General features: G+C 44.9%; 1 protein-coding gene and 10 non-coding genes across 11 annotated transcripts; all 11 read left to right on the forward strand.

Moving 5' to 3' along the window:
* The first annotated feature begins 609 nt into the window (after positions 1–609).
* Positions 610–681, forward strand: trnag-ucc (transfer RNA glycine (anticodon UCC)). Its single transcript has one exon. It is a non-coding gene; the product is annotated as a tRNA-Gly (tRNA).
* An 864-nt stretch (positions 682–1,545) lies between these two features.
* On the forward strand, positions 1,546–1,617 carry trnag-ucc (transfer RNA glycine (anticodon UCC)). Its single transcript has one exon. It is a non-coding gene; the product is annotated as a tRNA-Gly (tRNA).
* A 380-nt stretch (positions 1,618–1,997) lies between these two features.
* On the forward strand, positions 1,998–2,069 carry trnag-ucc (transfer RNA glycine (anticodon UCC)). Its single transcript has one exon. It is a non-coding gene; the product is annotated as a tRNA-Gly (tRNA).
* A 385-nt stretch (positions 2,070–2,454) lies between these two features.
* On the forward strand, positions 2,455–2,526 carry trnag-ucc (transfer RNA glycine (anticodon UCC)). Its single transcript has one exon. It is a non-coding gene; the product is annotated as a tRNA-Gly (tRNA).
* Positions 2,527–3,329: 803 nt separating this feature from the next.
* Positions 3,330–3,401, forward strand: trnag-ucc (transfer RNA glycine (anticodon UCC)). Its single transcript has one exon. It is a non-coding gene; the product is annotated as a tRNA-Gly (tRNA).
* Positions 3,402–3,786: 385 nt separating this feature from the next.
* trnag-ucc (transfer RNA glycine (anticodon UCC)) lies at positions 3,787–3,858 on the forward strand. The gene has a single exon. It is a non-coding gene; the product is annotated as a tRNA-Gly (tRNA).
* Positions 3,859–9,363: 5,505 nt separating this feature from the next.
* Positions 9,364–9,435, forward strand: trnag-ucc (transfer RNA glycine (anticodon UCC)). The gene has a single exon. It is a non-coding gene; the product is annotated as a tRNA-Gly (tRNA).
* A 379-nt stretch (positions 9,436–9,814) lies between these two features.
* On the forward strand, positions 9,815–9,886 carry trnag-ucc (transfer RNA glycine (anticodon UCC)). Its single transcript has one exon. It is a non-coding gene; the product is annotated as a tRNA-Gly (tRNA).
* A 384-nt stretch (positions 9,887–10,270) lies between these two features.
* trnag-ucc (transfer RNA glycine (anticodon UCC)) lies at positions 10,271–10,342 on the forward strand. The gene has a single exon. It is a non-coding gene; the product is annotated as a tRNA-Gly (tRNA).
* A 722-nt stretch (positions 10,343–11,064) lies between these two features.
* LOC134866935 (uncharacterized) lies at positions 11,065–12,575 on the forward strand. Its single transcript, XM_063887165.1, has 2 exons — positions 11,065–11,531; positions 11,833–12,575. Exons 1-2 carry the CDS (start codon positions 11,092–11,094, stop codon positions 12,377–12,379), a joined length of 987 nt encoding a protein of 328 aa, XP_063743235.1. The 5' UTR covers positions 11,065–11,091; the 3' UTR covers positions 12,380–12,575.
* Positions 12,576–15,543: 2,968 nt separating this feature from the next.
* Positions 15,544–15,615, forward strand: trnag-ucc (transfer RNA glycine (anticodon UCC)). Its single transcript has one exon. It is a non-coding gene; the product is annotated as a tRNA-Gly (tRNA).
* The last annotated feature ends 47 nt before the right edge of the window (positions 15,616–15,662 follow it).

Genomic DNA, 15,662 nt, shown 5'->3' on the forward strand with positions numbered 1-15,662 from the left:
GAATCTATGTTGTAAAAAAAAAATATTTTTGTCTTTATCAAAGGAGATCATTCACTCTTGAGGAAATACATTTAATCATTTTACCTACGAGGTCAGGTGCTATTAATATTACAAAATGACAAATGACAATAAAGAATACATGTATTCATAACTAGTTAATTTTGTCGCAGAGGTAGATAATAGCTAAATGTGTGAGGTTTAACTTGAAGTGTGTGTTTTGCTCTGCTCACCGGTCCGTACCGCGGCGGAGCTGCAGGTCATCGGGCGGAGCAGCATGTTCTCCATCAGCAGCAGCTGATCCTGATCACTGATCCCTCTCTGTCGCGTCAGATCATATTTCACTCGCGTTTATGTCCATATCGACCAGATCTAGCTAATGGTATGACTGCCTGCTTATCAAAGGACACCTTAACTTTAAGCGTTGCTTGGCAACGGGGTGTAGCGGGAAATAATAGCGCAGCATTATGCATACATGAGTGGTCAAAGTGACCCATTCTGGCGGTTCTAGTGTTAATATTCTGAAAGCCAAGACTTTGTTCATTTGAAATCAGATTAAATCAAACTGTAGTATCGATGAGATTGACTACCATGATATGAAGCTTTTTTGTAGCGATTGTGGTATAGTGGTGAGCATAGTTGCCTTCCAAGCAGTTGACCTGGGTTCGATTCCCAGCAATCGCTGGAGTTTCTTCTAAGACTCAACTTTGATGCAACCACATTTTGGTCTTTGGCTAAAATAGGGAAGACCGGAAAGAAAACCTTCCCACTAATTGAGCTCCTTGCATCTTTCAAGTCTGTCCTTGAACAAATGTAAAACTTACCAGGCCTCTGTGTCTTACTCTGGATCTAGGCTCAAGGCTACATTGGCGGCAACTATCATTGCATACCTGATATCCAGACTGAACTTCAGTGGATGAGAAGCCAGTCCGTGTGTGCACACAGGAGGCTTGGGCCAAAATACATGGTGAAACAGGCCGAAACCCATTACCCCCAGCTATGGTGGTAACCTTTAGTTACTTTTAGTATCAATGAGATTGACTACTATGATATGAAGCATTTTTGTAGCGATTGTGGTATAGTGGTAAGCATAGCTGCGTTCAAAGCAGTTGACATGGGTTCGATTCCCAGCAATCGCAGGAGTTTCTTCTAAGACTCAACTTTGATGCATCCAGACGTTTATGGTCCACTCTTGTTGGCTAAAATAGGGAAGCCCGGAAAGAAAACCTTCCCACTTATTGAGCTCCTTGCATCTTTCAAGTCTGTCCTTGAACAAATGTGCAACTTTGTAATGTAAAACTTACCAGGCCTCTGTGTCTTACTCTGGATCTAGGCTCAAGGCTACATTAGCGGCAACTATCATTGCAGACCTGAGATCCAGACTGAACTTCAGTGGATGAGAAGCCAGTCCGTGTGTGCACACAGGAGGCTTTGGCCAAAATACATAGTGAAACCGGCCGAAGAACCCATTACCCCCAGCTATGGTGGTAACCTTTAGTTACTTTAGTATCAATGAGATTTACTACTATGATGTGAAGCATTTTTGTAGCGATTGTGGTATAGTGGCGAGCATAGCTGCCTTCCAAGCAGTTGACCTGGGTTCGATTCCCAGCAATCGCAGGAGTTTCTTCTAAGACTCAACTTTGATACATCCACACTTGTTTGGCTTAAATAGGGAAGCCCGGAAAGAAAGCCTTCCCACTAATTGAGCTCCTTGCATCTTTCAAGTCTGTCCTTGAACAAATGTAAAACTTACCTGGCCTCTGTGTCTTACTCTGGATCTAGGCTCAAGGCTACATTAGTGGACACTATCATTGCAGACTTGAGATCCAGACTGAACTTCAGTGGACGAAAAGCCAGTCCGTGTGTGCACACAGGAGGCTTTGGCGTAAATACATGGTGAAACAGGCCGAAAACCCATTACCCCCAGCTATGGTGGTAACCTTTAGTTAGTTTTAGTAACAATGAGATTGACTACTATGATATGAAGCATTTTTGTAGCGATTGTGGTATAGTGGTGAGCATAGCTGCCTTCCAAGCAGTTGACTTGGGTTCGATTCCCAGCAATCGCAGGAGTTTCTTCTAAGACTCAACTTTGATGCATCCACACTTTGGTCTTTGTCTAAAATAGGGAAGACCGGAAAGAAAACCTTCCCACTAATTGAGCTCCTTGCATCTTTCAAGTCTGTCCTTGAACAAATGTAAAACTTACCAGGCCTCTGTGTCTTACTCTGGATCTAGGCTCAAGGCTACATGAGCGGCAACTAGCATTGCAGACCTGAGATCTAGACTGAACTTCAGTGGATGAGAAGCCAGTCCGTGTGTGCACACAGGAGGCTTGGGCCAAAAAACATAGTGAAACAGGCCGAAAAACCCACTATCCCCAGCTATGGTGGTAACCTTTAGTTACTTTTAGTATCGATGAGATTTACTACTATGATATGAAGCATTTTTGTAGCGATTGTGGTATAGTGGTGAGCATAGCTGCCTTCCAAGCAGTTGACCTGGGTTCGATTCCCAGCAATCGCAGGAGTTTCTTTATGACTCATTTTTGATGCATGTCATGGTCCACACTTGTTGGCTTAAATAGGGAAGCCCGGAAAGAAAACCTTCCCACTAATTGAGCTCCTTGCATCTTTCAAGTCTGTCCTTGAGCAAATCTGGAACTTTTATTGTAAAACTTACCAGGCCTCTTTGTCTTACTCTGGATCTCGGCTCAAGGCTACATTAGCGGACCCTATCATTGCAGACCTGAGATCTAGACTGAACTTCAGTGGATGAGAAGCCAGTCCGTGTGTGCACACAGGAGGCTTTGGCCTAAATACATGGTGAAACAGGCCGAAAACCCATTACCCCCAGCTATGGTGGTAACCTTTAGTTACTTTAGCATCAATGAGATTGACTACTATGATATGAAGCATTTTTGTAGCGATTGTGGTATAGTGGGCAGGAGTTTCTTCTAAGACTAAACTTTAATTTATCCATACTTTGGTCTTTGTCTAAATAGGGAAGACCGGAAAGAAAACCTTCCCACTAATTGAGCTCCTTGCATCTTTCAAGTCTGTCCTTGAACAAATGTAAAACTTAACAGGCCTCTGTGTCTTACTCTGGATCTAGGCTCAAGGCTACATTAGCGGCAACTATCATTGCAGACCTGAGATCTAGACTTAACTTCAGTGGATGAGAAGCCAGTCCGTGTGTGCACACAGGAGGCTTTGGCGTAAATACATGGTGAAACAGGCCGAAAACCCATTACCCCCAGCTATGGTGGTAACCTTTAGTTAGTTTTAGTAACAATGAGATTGACTACTATGATATGAAGCGTTTTTGTAGCGATTGTGGTATAGTGGTGAGCATAGCTGCCTTCCAAGCAGTTGACCTGGGTTCGATTCCCAGCAATCGCAGGAGTTTCTTCTAAGACTCAACTTTAATGCATCCACACTTTGGTCTTTGTCTAAAATAGGGAAGACCGGAAAGAAAACCTTCCCACTAATTGAGCTCCTTGCATCTTTCAAGTCTGTCCTTGAACAAATGTAAAACTTACCAGGCCTCTGTGTCTTACTCTGGATCTAGGCTCAAGGCTACATTAGCGGCAACTATCATTGCAGACCTGAGATCTAGACTGAACTTCAGTGGATGAGAAGCCAGTCCGTGTGTGCACACAGGAGGCTTGGGCCAAAAAACATAGTGAAACAGGCCGAAAAACCCATTATCCCCAGCTATGGTGGTAACCTTTAGTTACTTTTAGTATCGATGAGATTTACTACTATGATATGAAGCATTTTTGTAGCGATTGTGGTATAGTGGTGAGCATAGCTGCCTTCCAAGCAGTTGACCTGGGTTCGATTCCCAGCAATCGCAGGAGTTTCTTCTAAGACTCAACTTTAATGCATCCACACTTTGGTCTTTGTCTAAAATAGTGTGTTGTGTAGTTTTAAGCTTCTAATGATGATCAAACGTTTTCTTTGAACGGAACTTTACTTCCAAATGCACTATTACAGTATTACAAAGAAGTAGTATTTATTTAAACTAAGGCAGGTTGCGACTTGCGACTTCATCTCTGGAATCCTTCATACAACGAATACGCATTACACATTACTTCCTGTTCATCAAAATAAAGGTCTCACATTATCACATTCAAACTAATAATTTTACCATCAGGAAGTAACATTCTCCAAATATCTACTGTAAATAATGTAAATACTTTTCTCCTAACTGTTTTTAAACTAAACAATATAATCATGCCAATTTTACTATTGGATTCAAATAATAATTCACAACATTCCCGCCCAATGAACAATTGTTCATTACTATTCAGTCCACTTAATTAATCTCCAAAGGACATATCAGCTGAACAGGTCTTCTTGACACACTGCCCGTAGAAGTACGAACAGTACAGGAACGAATGAGTCCATCTCTTCCTGGAAACAGCTCTGTTATTCTGCCTATTTTCCAGGTCTGCCGGGGTGCATTGTCTTCTCCGATCAGGATGACATCTCCCACCTTCAGCACAGTGGGTGTAGGTGTCTCACACTTGTGAGCTGATTTCAAGTCTCTGATTTTCGAATCTCTCTTGATGTCTTGACCTGATGTCAGCTGACAAATTTCTTGGCTGAAGCTCTGCTCTTGTGTCATCTTCACCCAGTAGACTTCTGCTGCAGTGAGCTCCTCAGAAGTTAGCTCTCCCTGCGTTTTCAGACTGGAGCGGGCATTAGCTATGAACCTTTTCACCCATGCAGTTATTCTTAACACTGTCTTTAACCTGCTGTACTTGTGTAAGTCTAACAGTGGTTCAACTTGTTCAGTGCTAGCGAGCTGTACTGCTGTCTGGAACTTGGATCTGAGCTCAGTGCTCACCTCATCCGCAACACGGTCCTCATCAATGTTCTCTGCCTCATCAGTTGGTGATAGTGACGGAGGGCCGCTCCACCACAGCCGGCTTTGGATGAGGTTCTCGACGCTCTGGCCTCTGGTGGGTAAATCAGCTGGATTGGTTTTACCCTGGCAGTGAGACCACTGTTCTGGATTGGTGAGACCTTGTATCTCAGTCACTCGGTTTGACACAAACGGCTTCCATTTTTGTGCTGCACTGCGTATCCAATGGAAAACAATCATCGAATCTGTTCTCATACTCAGCTGATTTTTCTCCATGTTCAGAGGCTTGAGAAGATTATTTCCTAACCTTGCTCCAATCAGTGCACCCATAAGCTCTAAGCGTGGTAAAGTCAATTTCTTTAATGGGGCTACCTTTGCCTTGGATGCCACAAAACTTGTCACAATCTCCCCTTCCTTGTTCGGTCCTTGTAGATAGGCAACAGCACCGTATGCCTTCTCACTGGCGTCGCAGAAGACGTGCAGTTTCAGTGTCTGTGAGTTTGGCTGAATGTCAATGTGGTACCATCTCGGAATGGCTAGAAGGTGTAGCTTCGGCAGCTCCGCACACCACTGATTCCATTTTTCAGCCAAATCTGTGGGCAACTGTTCATCCCAACTGATTCCCCTCTCCCACAGCTCTTGAAACAGGCACTTTACCCGTATGGTGAATGGAGTAAGGAAACCAATAGGGTCAAAGATACGAGCTGATGTCTGTAGCACACTTCTCTTTGTGTTCTCTTTGCCCTTTAAAATGTTCAACAGTCCCTTTAAATCAAACACAAACTCATCTTTCTCTGATCTCCATACTAACCCCAACACTTTCAGCACATTTCCACAGGTGTCTGTTTCTGTCGCGTGCTCCACTCCACTCTCTGCCCACTTGGCTCTCAGATGTGGTGAGTTGGTTACCCATTTGCACAGGTTCATGCCGGCATGGGACAGGATCTCCTTTGCTGTTGAGGAAACTGAAAGGGCTTCATTCACATTAATTGAGCTGTAGATCAGATCATCCACGTAGAGAGACTCTCTCAGTGCCTCCACTGCCCTGGGCTGCTCACTGTCATACTGCTTGATGTGGTTTCTTATGGTGGCAGCTAACAGGAATGGGCTGGGCGACACTCCGAAAACTACTCTACTCATCCTCATAATCCGCCGCTCACCTTCAGCATCTTTGGTCAGAGGTCCATGTAGCCACAGGAACCTAACAGCATCTTTGTCCTTCTCTGCTAGAGCTATCTGCAGGAAAGCCTTGGTAATGTCTGCAGTAAAGGCTATCTCATGTAATCTGAATTTGATTAGCACATCTAACAGGTTTGGATTAAGGTTTGGCCCGGTCAGTAAACAGTCATTTAGGGAGGGGCAACCTTCCTCATGTGATGATGCATCAAATACAATTCTCAGTTTAGTTGTTACCTTATCTTCTCGAAGAACAGCATGATGTGGCATGTAGTATCTCACAGCCTCTGGCTGCTCTGCCGCTGACACATCCTCAGGTACATCCTCACAGATGCCTTGCTGCAGATAATCCTGTATGACATCATTGTACCTTGAGTACAGGGTTGCATCCATTTTGAGTCTCCTCTTGAGGCCTTCGAACCGTCCTTTAGCCACTCGGAAGTTGTCTGGGAGTGTCGGTTTGTCAGGTCGCCATGGTAACTCAACTTGGTAGCGGTCATCTTTGTGTGTCACAGTCTGTTCAAAGTTCTGTAGAGCGTCAGTTTCCACTGCACTCTGGGCCTTCTCATTAACAATGCCCAGTGACTCCACCTCCCAAAAGGCATGTAGCTGTTTTGAGATCTGTGTGTCCTCTTCTAGGCTGATGTGCATACAAGTAGCATCAGTTACACTGGATGTTGAAACTGGCCCCTGCAAAGCCCACCCGAAGCTGCTTTCTACGGCCACTAGTGATTCTGTTATTCTCTGGACTTTGCCTGACACCACTTTCCAGTAATAGTCTGCCCCTATGAGCATCGACAGTTCTGGGTCATCAGGGCCGTCCAGTGGAAAATCAGCAAGCTGCAGACCTTTTCTCCTGAGCTCCTCTTGGATGGGTTCACTGGGGACCTTTATCACTGCCGAGCACACTTGAGGGGTTTCCACAGCTTCAATCTCAATCCTTTGCTGTGTGTTCCACACATTTTCCAGAGAGACCTTCACAATGTTACGCTGTGCCTTCACAGGAGCTGTAGATCCAAAGGTGTGTAGATGCAGCGTTTCTTGTCTTACCACTGGTAATCTTAAGGCTTTCACCACACCCTCATGAATGAAGCTTCTCTGGCTGCCTCCATCTAACAGACAGCGTACGATTTTTCTCCCTGCTGGGCCCTCTGTCCATGCTTTCACTGTCTGGAGCAACACTGTGTTCTGTGAATTAGCTTTCTGTTTCGCTGTGCTGGACACAGAGGACACAACAGCCTCTGTGCTGCCACTGTCCACATCTGCCTTTGCTTCACATTGCTCACAAACTGACTGGTGATGTCTGCGACCACACAGAGGGCATGAAACACCTTTAACTTTGCAGAATTTTGCTATGTGTTTTGGGCCAAGGCACACGTAGCATCTTCCAAGCTTTCTTAATTTTTCTTTGCGAGTAGACACAGAATTCTCAGTACAATGTTCTGGTTTATGGTTAGCACTGTCACAATATATGCAGATCTGTGGTGCATTACTTGCTGTGTGCAACGCAGTAGCTGAGGGCACGTTCCATTTTTTAGGTTTGTTTTCATAAGGGGGTGCTGGCCTACTGAATGGTTTATTACTTGGTGGAATGTCTCTTTGAGTGTTACCTGGTCTGGTAAGCTGAAGTGCTCTCTCTCTGCTTTGGACCTCTTTTTGCAGGAACTGGATGAGCTCTGGCACCTTCCATTCGTCATTGGGGTCTGACTTGCGCGTGTAGACTAGTGCTATGTCTTCCGGCAGAAGCTGGAGCAGTACTGGACATAGCAGGCAGCCATATGTGTCACTGTGAACTCCCATGGACTCTAGACTGCGAATCTGTATTTCACATTCGTCGTACAGGTGCCTGAGTGCTGCAACATCTGATGACCTTTTCACAGGGGTTAAGCTCAGTAGTTTGGACATGTGTGCACTAATTACAATGTCTTTCCTTCCAAAACGATTGCGGAGCAATTCAACTGCAGCGTCATAATTGCTATCATTCAAAGTAAGCCCTGCAACAGCTCTTACTGCTGCTCCAGTCAAATAGGATCTCAGATAGGTAAATTTCTCCCTCTTACACAGTGCATCATTCTCATGAATAGCCGTTTCATACTGAGACCAGAATTCTTGCCACTGGCTAATTTCTCCACTGTATTTCTCTATCACCAGCTTCGGTAGTTTAACTGTCTGTCTACTCACTGGTCTCACGGAGTTCGAACTTGCATTGCTCACCCGCACACTCACGTTATCACGTGCAGGCTGAATGAGCCTCGTGGCACGAACCTTCAGCGTGGTAATGCGGTCCTGGTATTCCTGAGTACTAGCAATCTCCGTCTCAAGGTCGTCTGTCGACGTTTCATCTTCAATGCCTTTGTTTAAGTCCATTAAAATATCTTCCTTGGTCGACAATACTGACAGCATTTCACGAAGTTTATCACAGTCGGGCACCTCATTGATCACCTCCTCATCTAAGCGATTCAACAACTTCGTTGTAGATGTGCGTACCGTCTTTCTCTTCTTCTTCATCCGTTCAAAATGCTCGGCCATCTCTGCTGCCAATGTAGCTAGCGTTAGCTTCCAACTTCGACACAGTCAATTCAATCTTCAATTCCCGGGTTTCGGCACCAAAATGTTGTGTAGTTTTAAGCTTCTAATGATGATCAAACGTTTTCTTTGAACGGAACTTTACTTCCAAATGCACTATTACAGTATTACAAAGAAGTAGTATTTATTTAAACTAAGGCAGGTTGCGACTTGCGACTTCATCTCTGGAATCCTTCATACAACGAATACGCATTACACATTACTTCCTGTTCATCAAAATAAAGGTCTCACATTATCACATTCAAACTAATAATTTTACCATCAGGAAGTAACATTCTCCAAATATCTACTGTAAATAATGTAAATACTTTTCTCCTAACTGTTTTTAAACTAAACAATATAATCATGCCAATTTTACTATTGGATTCAAATAATAATTCACAACATAGTGATGACCGGAAAGAAAACCTTCCCACTAATTGAGCTCCTTGCATCTTTCAAGTCTGTCCTTGAACAAATGTGCAACTTTGTAATGTAAAACTTACCAGGCCTCTGTGTCTTACTCTGGATCTAGGCTCAAGGCTACATTAGCGGCAACTATCATTGCAGACCTGAGATCCAGACTGAACTTCAGTGGATGAGAAGCCAGTCCGTGTGTGCACACAGGAGGCTTTGGCGTAAATACATGGTGAAACAGGCCGAAAACCCATTACCCCCAGCTATGGTGGTAACCTTTAGTTAGTTTTAGTAACAATGAGATTGACTACTATGATATGAAGCGTTTTTGTAGCGATTGTGGTATAGTGGTGAGCATAGCTGCCTTCCAAGCAGTTGACCTGGGTTCGATTCCCAGCAATCGCAGGAGTTTCTTCTAAGACTCAACTTTGATGCATCCACACTTGTTGGCTTAAATAGGGAAGCCCGGAAAGAAAACCTTCCCACTAATTGAGCTCCTTGCATCTTTCAAGTCTGTCCTTGAACAAATGTAAAACTTACCAGGCCTCTGTGTCTTACTCTGGATCTAGGCTCAAGGCTACATTAGCGGCAACTATCATTGCAGACCTGAGATCCAGACTGAACTTCAGTGGATGAGAAGCCAGTCCGTGTGTGCACACAGGAGGCTTTGGCCAAAATACATAGTGAAACAGGCCGAAAACCCATTATCCCCAGCTATGGTGGTAACCTTTAGTTACTTTTAGTATCAATGAGATTGACTACTATGATATGAAGCTTTTTTGTAGCGATTGTGGTATAGTGGTGAGCATAGCTGCCTTCCAAGCAGTTGACCTGGGTTCGATTCCCAGCAATCGCAGGAGTTTCTTCTATGACTCATTTTGATGCATGTCATGGTCCACTTGTTGGCTTAAATAGGGAAGCCCGGAAAGAAAACCTTCCCACTAATTGAGCTCCTTGCATCTTTCAAGTCTGTCCTTGAACAAATGTAAAACTTACCAGGCCTCTGTGTCTTACTCTGGATCTAGGCTCAAGGCTACATTAGCGGCAACTATCATTGCAGACCTGAGATCCAGACTGAACTTCAGTGGATGAGAAGCCAGTCCGTGTGTGCACACAGGAGGCTTTGGCCAAAATACATGGTGAAACAGGCCGAAAACCCATTACCCCCAGCTATGGTGGTAACCTTTAGTTACTTTTAGTATCAATGAGATTGACTACTATGATATGAAGCTTTTTTGTAGCGATTGTGGTATAGTGGTGAGCATAGCTGCCTTCCAAGCAGTTGACCTGGGTTCGATTCCCAGCAATCGCAGGAGTTTCTTCTATGACTCATTTTTGATGCATGTCATGGTCCACACTTGTTGGCTTAAATAGGGAAGCCCGGAAAGAAAACCTTCCCACTAATTGAGCTCCTTGCATCTTTCAAGTCTGTCCTTGAGCAAATGTAAAACTTACCAGGCCTCTGTGTCTTACTCTGGATCTAGGCTCAAGGCTACATTAGCGGCAACTATCATTGCAGACCTGAGTTTATCTGTCGTTACCGTGCCCACGACAACGGTAACGACAGATAAACGTAGAACATTTCGACAGATGTGCCTATCGTGCACACGGCGACGGCGTTTTTAGGAGTTGAAAACGGAGAAAACGCAAACGCCCCTCAAAGTGGAGATCTTGAAAACGTTCCAGTCTCTCGTCGCCGTAGGAACAGTTCAAAACGCAGAAGTGCGTTTTTTGCACAGGTTTTTTTTTTTGCACAGGCATCTGGAAGTGACGTTCTAGCGCCAAATTTGAGCCTGCCCTTTGATAAACATGGATGAACGTGTAGCAGTAGCCGCGTTGAATGGTATGCATGCAGGCCAACAAATGGCGAGACTCTTTACCGAGAGTCATTTAGACCATAGGAGACGATACCAACGGATATTGGACATTATTGACGCACCGGAGGAGGAGACACGACGAAGTGAGAGACGAGTGTGGACGAGGCCAGGGAGAAGCTCCGAGTGGTGGGAGAACTTCGTTAATCATGTGGTGGACGAGCAAGCGTGGTACGAAAATTTCCGCATGACCAAAGACTCCCTTTATGCCCTGACTGACCTACTTCGTCCTCACATCGAGGGTCAATCGACTAATATGCGACAGCCAGTGCTGCCTCTGAAGAAGGTGGCATGTACACTGTACTATCTTAGCGATGAGGGGCGCCTCCGCAAAACAGCAAATTCATTTGGTCTGGGGAGATCTACGGTGTCGAGGATCGTACGAGACACGTGCCGTGCAATTACGGTTCATCTCGGACCCAAATATATAAAGCTGCCATTCACTGTCCCGGATACTGAGGAGCTAGTGGCTGGGTTCCTAGAAGACCATGGGATGCCCCAGTGTCTAGGAGCAGTAGACGGGACACACATCGATATCAAACAGCCGCCTGTGAACGCCACTGACTACATAAACAGGAAGAGAAGATACTCGCTGAACGTCCAAGCTGTATGTGACCATAAGTACAGGTAAGGCTACAGGCAGTTTATCACTCCAAAGACATCAGCTATACACCACCATCACTCAATTGGGCACAGAGCAGTCTGTCCCATCCAATAGCCTTGTAACAAAAAAAATTAACAGAATGTAGCCAATATAGCCCAATATACATGTAGTCTATATTAATAAGCCTACAGTACCATATTGACACAACATTTAGCTATATTTACACACCCATTCATTAATCTATTTTTGTTAGAAATGTACATGTTGTGGGGGTTTTCTCTTTTAAAAAAACCTTAAAGTCATGATGCTTCATTTGTGTTGCAGATTCATGGATGTGGTGGTGAAATGGCCAGGTAGTGTGCATGATGCCCGGATGTTCGCCAACTCGAAAGTCAACAGTTTTTTGAAGACTGGGAAGATTCCCTCACTGGAGAAGCAGATAGTGGAGGATGAGGAAGCCATCCCCATCTTCCTGTTGGGAGACCCGGCCTATCCCCTCCTGCCATACCTGATGAAGGAATATGCAAATGGAGGCGCAACCCCTTCTGAGCAGTACTTTGGCCTCTCCCTATGCAAGGCTCGTATGGTCATAGAGTGTGCATTCGGTCGCCTCAAGGCCAGGTTCGCCTGCCTGAAGCGACAAATGGACATAAATCTCAGTGACCTGCCTACTGTGATTTATGCCTGTTTTGTCCTCAACAACTACTGTGAGGCTTGCCACGAGACCGTGAATCACCATGCACAAGAGGAAGCCGTGCAAATGGATCGGGACCAGCAACCTCCCACACAGAGGAACAATTATACCACAGACTGCAACGAGGCAGGTGGAAAGCGGGTGAGGAGAGTCCTCACCAAGTATCTGGACCCATAATATGTTCTTTTAAAATCAGCTTGTTTGCCAGTAAAACAGTTACTGGTGACACCTGTGTTTATGTTTATGCACATTATTTTTTTGGTGTTGATATTGTTTTGTGATCAGTCTACCAGAACTTGTGATGTGTTGTGTTCATGACTTTATGTACTCGTTCTCAGTAATTACAACAGGTAATGAATAAAACCCTTTTTTGTCAAAATAACCTGCATTAATTTACTAAGATTATGATTACTATGTTTAGTGGTTCTGCAATATGACAACTGTTTAAACGTCATATCTCCTATGATTTCAGTTGTAACACTTTCTGTGTAACTACATAGAATTAGCAGACATGATGACAAATGAGGACAACAAGGGGGAGCATTCTGTTGGTAACTGATTGTCCAGTAGATGTTCGTGACCTGTCAAAATGAGGTGTGTAAGACTTTTCTCAATAACACATGCAAATCAGGGGGGAAATCAAGTATTTTATCTTGTTGAAACATAAATACAGAAAACATAAATCCCCCAAAAAATGTATATAGTGCAAATGACAGTTTTACTAAGGTGCAACGCAACATAAAAAACCCTTTTATGTCAAATATTCAGGACAAAGTGCATGTGAACATCATGCAAAGACAGCCATAAACCAAATATACAGTAACACTGTACAAAAATAGAAATATAAAGTACACTCGAAAATCGGCCTGCATAGCCACATGAGGTAGCATCAACGGCAACAACGTTGAACAAGTCATTTGACAGTATGTAAGCACGGCTAGGCTACTTACAATGAAAGAAGATCAACCTGGTCTTCTTCATCAGTGCTTTCTGAAAGCAGCTGGTCTGTGTAGGAGGCGGCCCTGGGTGGTTGTGGTAAGTATTGGTGAGAGGAGGGCATGGGTGATTCTGGTGTCATGAATGGGTGGGAGGGGGGCACATATGTGCTTAAGGAGGCCATGGGTGAGGTGTGCGAGTGAGGTGAGGTGTGCGAGTGAGGTGAGGTGTGCGAGTGAGGTGAGGTGTGCGAGTGAGGTGAGGTGTGCGAGTGAGGTGAGGTGTGCGAGTGAGGTGAGGTGTGCGAGTGAGGTGAGGTGTGCGAGGTGGCCATGTATCGTGTCTGTGTACATGGTGCTGGTGGTGCCGTGTCTGACTGGCATGAGGCTCTAGCTGGTTCTGGTGGTGGCATGTATGGGTTATAGGAGGGCATGTGTGGTTCTTGTGGTATGTATTGGTGGGAGGAGGGCATGGCAGGTGGTAAGTAGCTTGAGGAGGCCATGGGCTGTAGGTATGTGGGCGCGTTGTGTGAGAAAGCCATGTTTGGTCTGTATGAGGGTGAGGTGAAATGTCTCACAAGAGTTTCAAAAGACTGGCTCATCCTGGTTTGGGCAGTCACTAATGCATCCATTCTGGAACTGTGTTCCCTTTCCGAATTCTCCATGATGTCGGCAATCCTCTTTTTAATTTGGAGGGCTTCATGGTGTTCATCGCTCCGCACTTTCTTCTGAAGCCTGCTTGTCTTGTAGCTGTTGAGTTTGGCCTACAAAATAACAGACCAAAGCAAACATTAGTGGACTTATAATAGTGCATCTGTCCTTGTCCTGTACAACATGCATGCACAATCCACCTTCGTGACAATATTACAGGTCTTGTATAGGTCTTGTATGCAGGTCTTGTTGTAGGTCTTGTATGCAATTTCGGTTGTGTGCAAAAGATTGTCTTTAGGCCCACTGCAGCAATGCTGTAGGCGTTTGCGCGCTCTCTCTCTCTGTGTGTGTGTGTGTGTGTGTGTGTGTGTGTGTGTGTGTGTGTGTGTGTGTGTGTGTGTGTGTGTGTGTGTGTGTGTGTGTGTGGGCTATGTGTGTGTGTGTGTGTGTGTGTGTGTGTGTGTGTGTGTTAACGCGATTTCAAATATTGTGCCATTGTCAGTTACAGACCAATAGGGATACCAACTTCAGTGGGCTACACTTCACTTGAATTGTGTCAAAACGGTAGGACTGGAACATTGTGACATCCAAACCATTTCAACATCCAAACAATAACGAGTGTAATTGTGCATCTGGCAAGCACAACTGTCCTTTGTAATTCGTGTAAACAATATTTTTTACTCACTGTCATTATAAAAAAAAAACACACACACACACACCCGGAACAGGACAGGTGCCCCTTACATTGCCATGATGTTTGGGGCTAACACTAGCGTCAAACACATAGTTTTACCTGAAGTAAGTGTCTCCTCCTCGAAAGAGTTTCTCCGCCCGGCTCCGAAGATGAGCTGTCCTCCTGCACCGATTCTTCTGCTTCTGCTAGTTCTACACCGCCCAGCTCTGCTGCCCCATCATTTACGTCTGCCGTTTCGAGGCCATGCTCTACTGTTGTGGAGGCAGGGGTGGTACCCCAAATTTCATCACATAGCTCGAAAAACAAAGACACCACCCTCCCGTGCCCACTACGGCTCTGGGTGTCCACAGCATGCCTATATTTTATGCGCACGGCTTTAATTTTGGTTGCAACATGACCTTTGGTAACCTGGTCCTTAGCATGAGGGTACTTTGGGTCGTTTAGTGGGTAGTTCTCCATGAACGACTCCCATATTTCAGTATATTTGTTTTGGACACTCTCCCAATCAACATTATCCACTGCCTTCCTGGCTTTGTAGTTTAAAGTTGTGTTTAGCAGCAACTGGACCTCCTCATCTGTCCAAACAAAGTTTGAACTAGGCGTACTGTTATTGCCGCCGCGCTTCGCCATTTTCTTCTAACTGACGCGGAGGAAGTAGCCACAAAACAGGCATTTGGTATTGTTGCTACTGCCACCTACGTCCGGGGCGTGCTTACTTCATCGGCAAACTGCGAGTATTATGAGTTTTATACGTTTTCCCTGTTCCCATGGATAGACAGATATCCACCCCCAAAACGCTCGTGAGAACGCAGATAAACGCAGATAAATTGTGGAGGGGAAAAACGGACATCTGCATTTTTGCTAAAGAGCGTTGTCGTGGGCACGTAGCCCTAGACTGAACTTCAGTGGATGAGAAGCCAGTCCGTGTGTGCACACAGGAGGCTTTGGCCTAAATACATGGTGAAACAGGCCGAAAACCCATTACCCCCAGCTATGATGGTAACCTTTAGTTACTTTTAGTATCAATGAGATTGACTACTATGATATGAAGCATTTTTGTAGCGATTGTGGTATAGTGGTGAGCATAGCTGCCTTCCAAGCAGTTGACCTGGGTTCGATTCCCAGCAATCGCAGGAGTTTCTTCTAAGACTCAACTTTGATGCATCCACACTTTGGTTTT

Source organism: Eleginops maclovinus, chromosome 7, assembly GCF_036324505.1.
Source record: "Eleginops maclovinus isolate JMC-PN-2008 ecotype Puerto Natales chromosome 7, JC_Emac_rtc_rv5, whole genome shotgun sequence".
In the NCBI taxonomy this organism is placed as follows: Eukaryota; Metazoa; Chordata; class Actinopteri; order Perciformes; family Eleginopidae; genus Eleginops; species Eleginops maclovinus.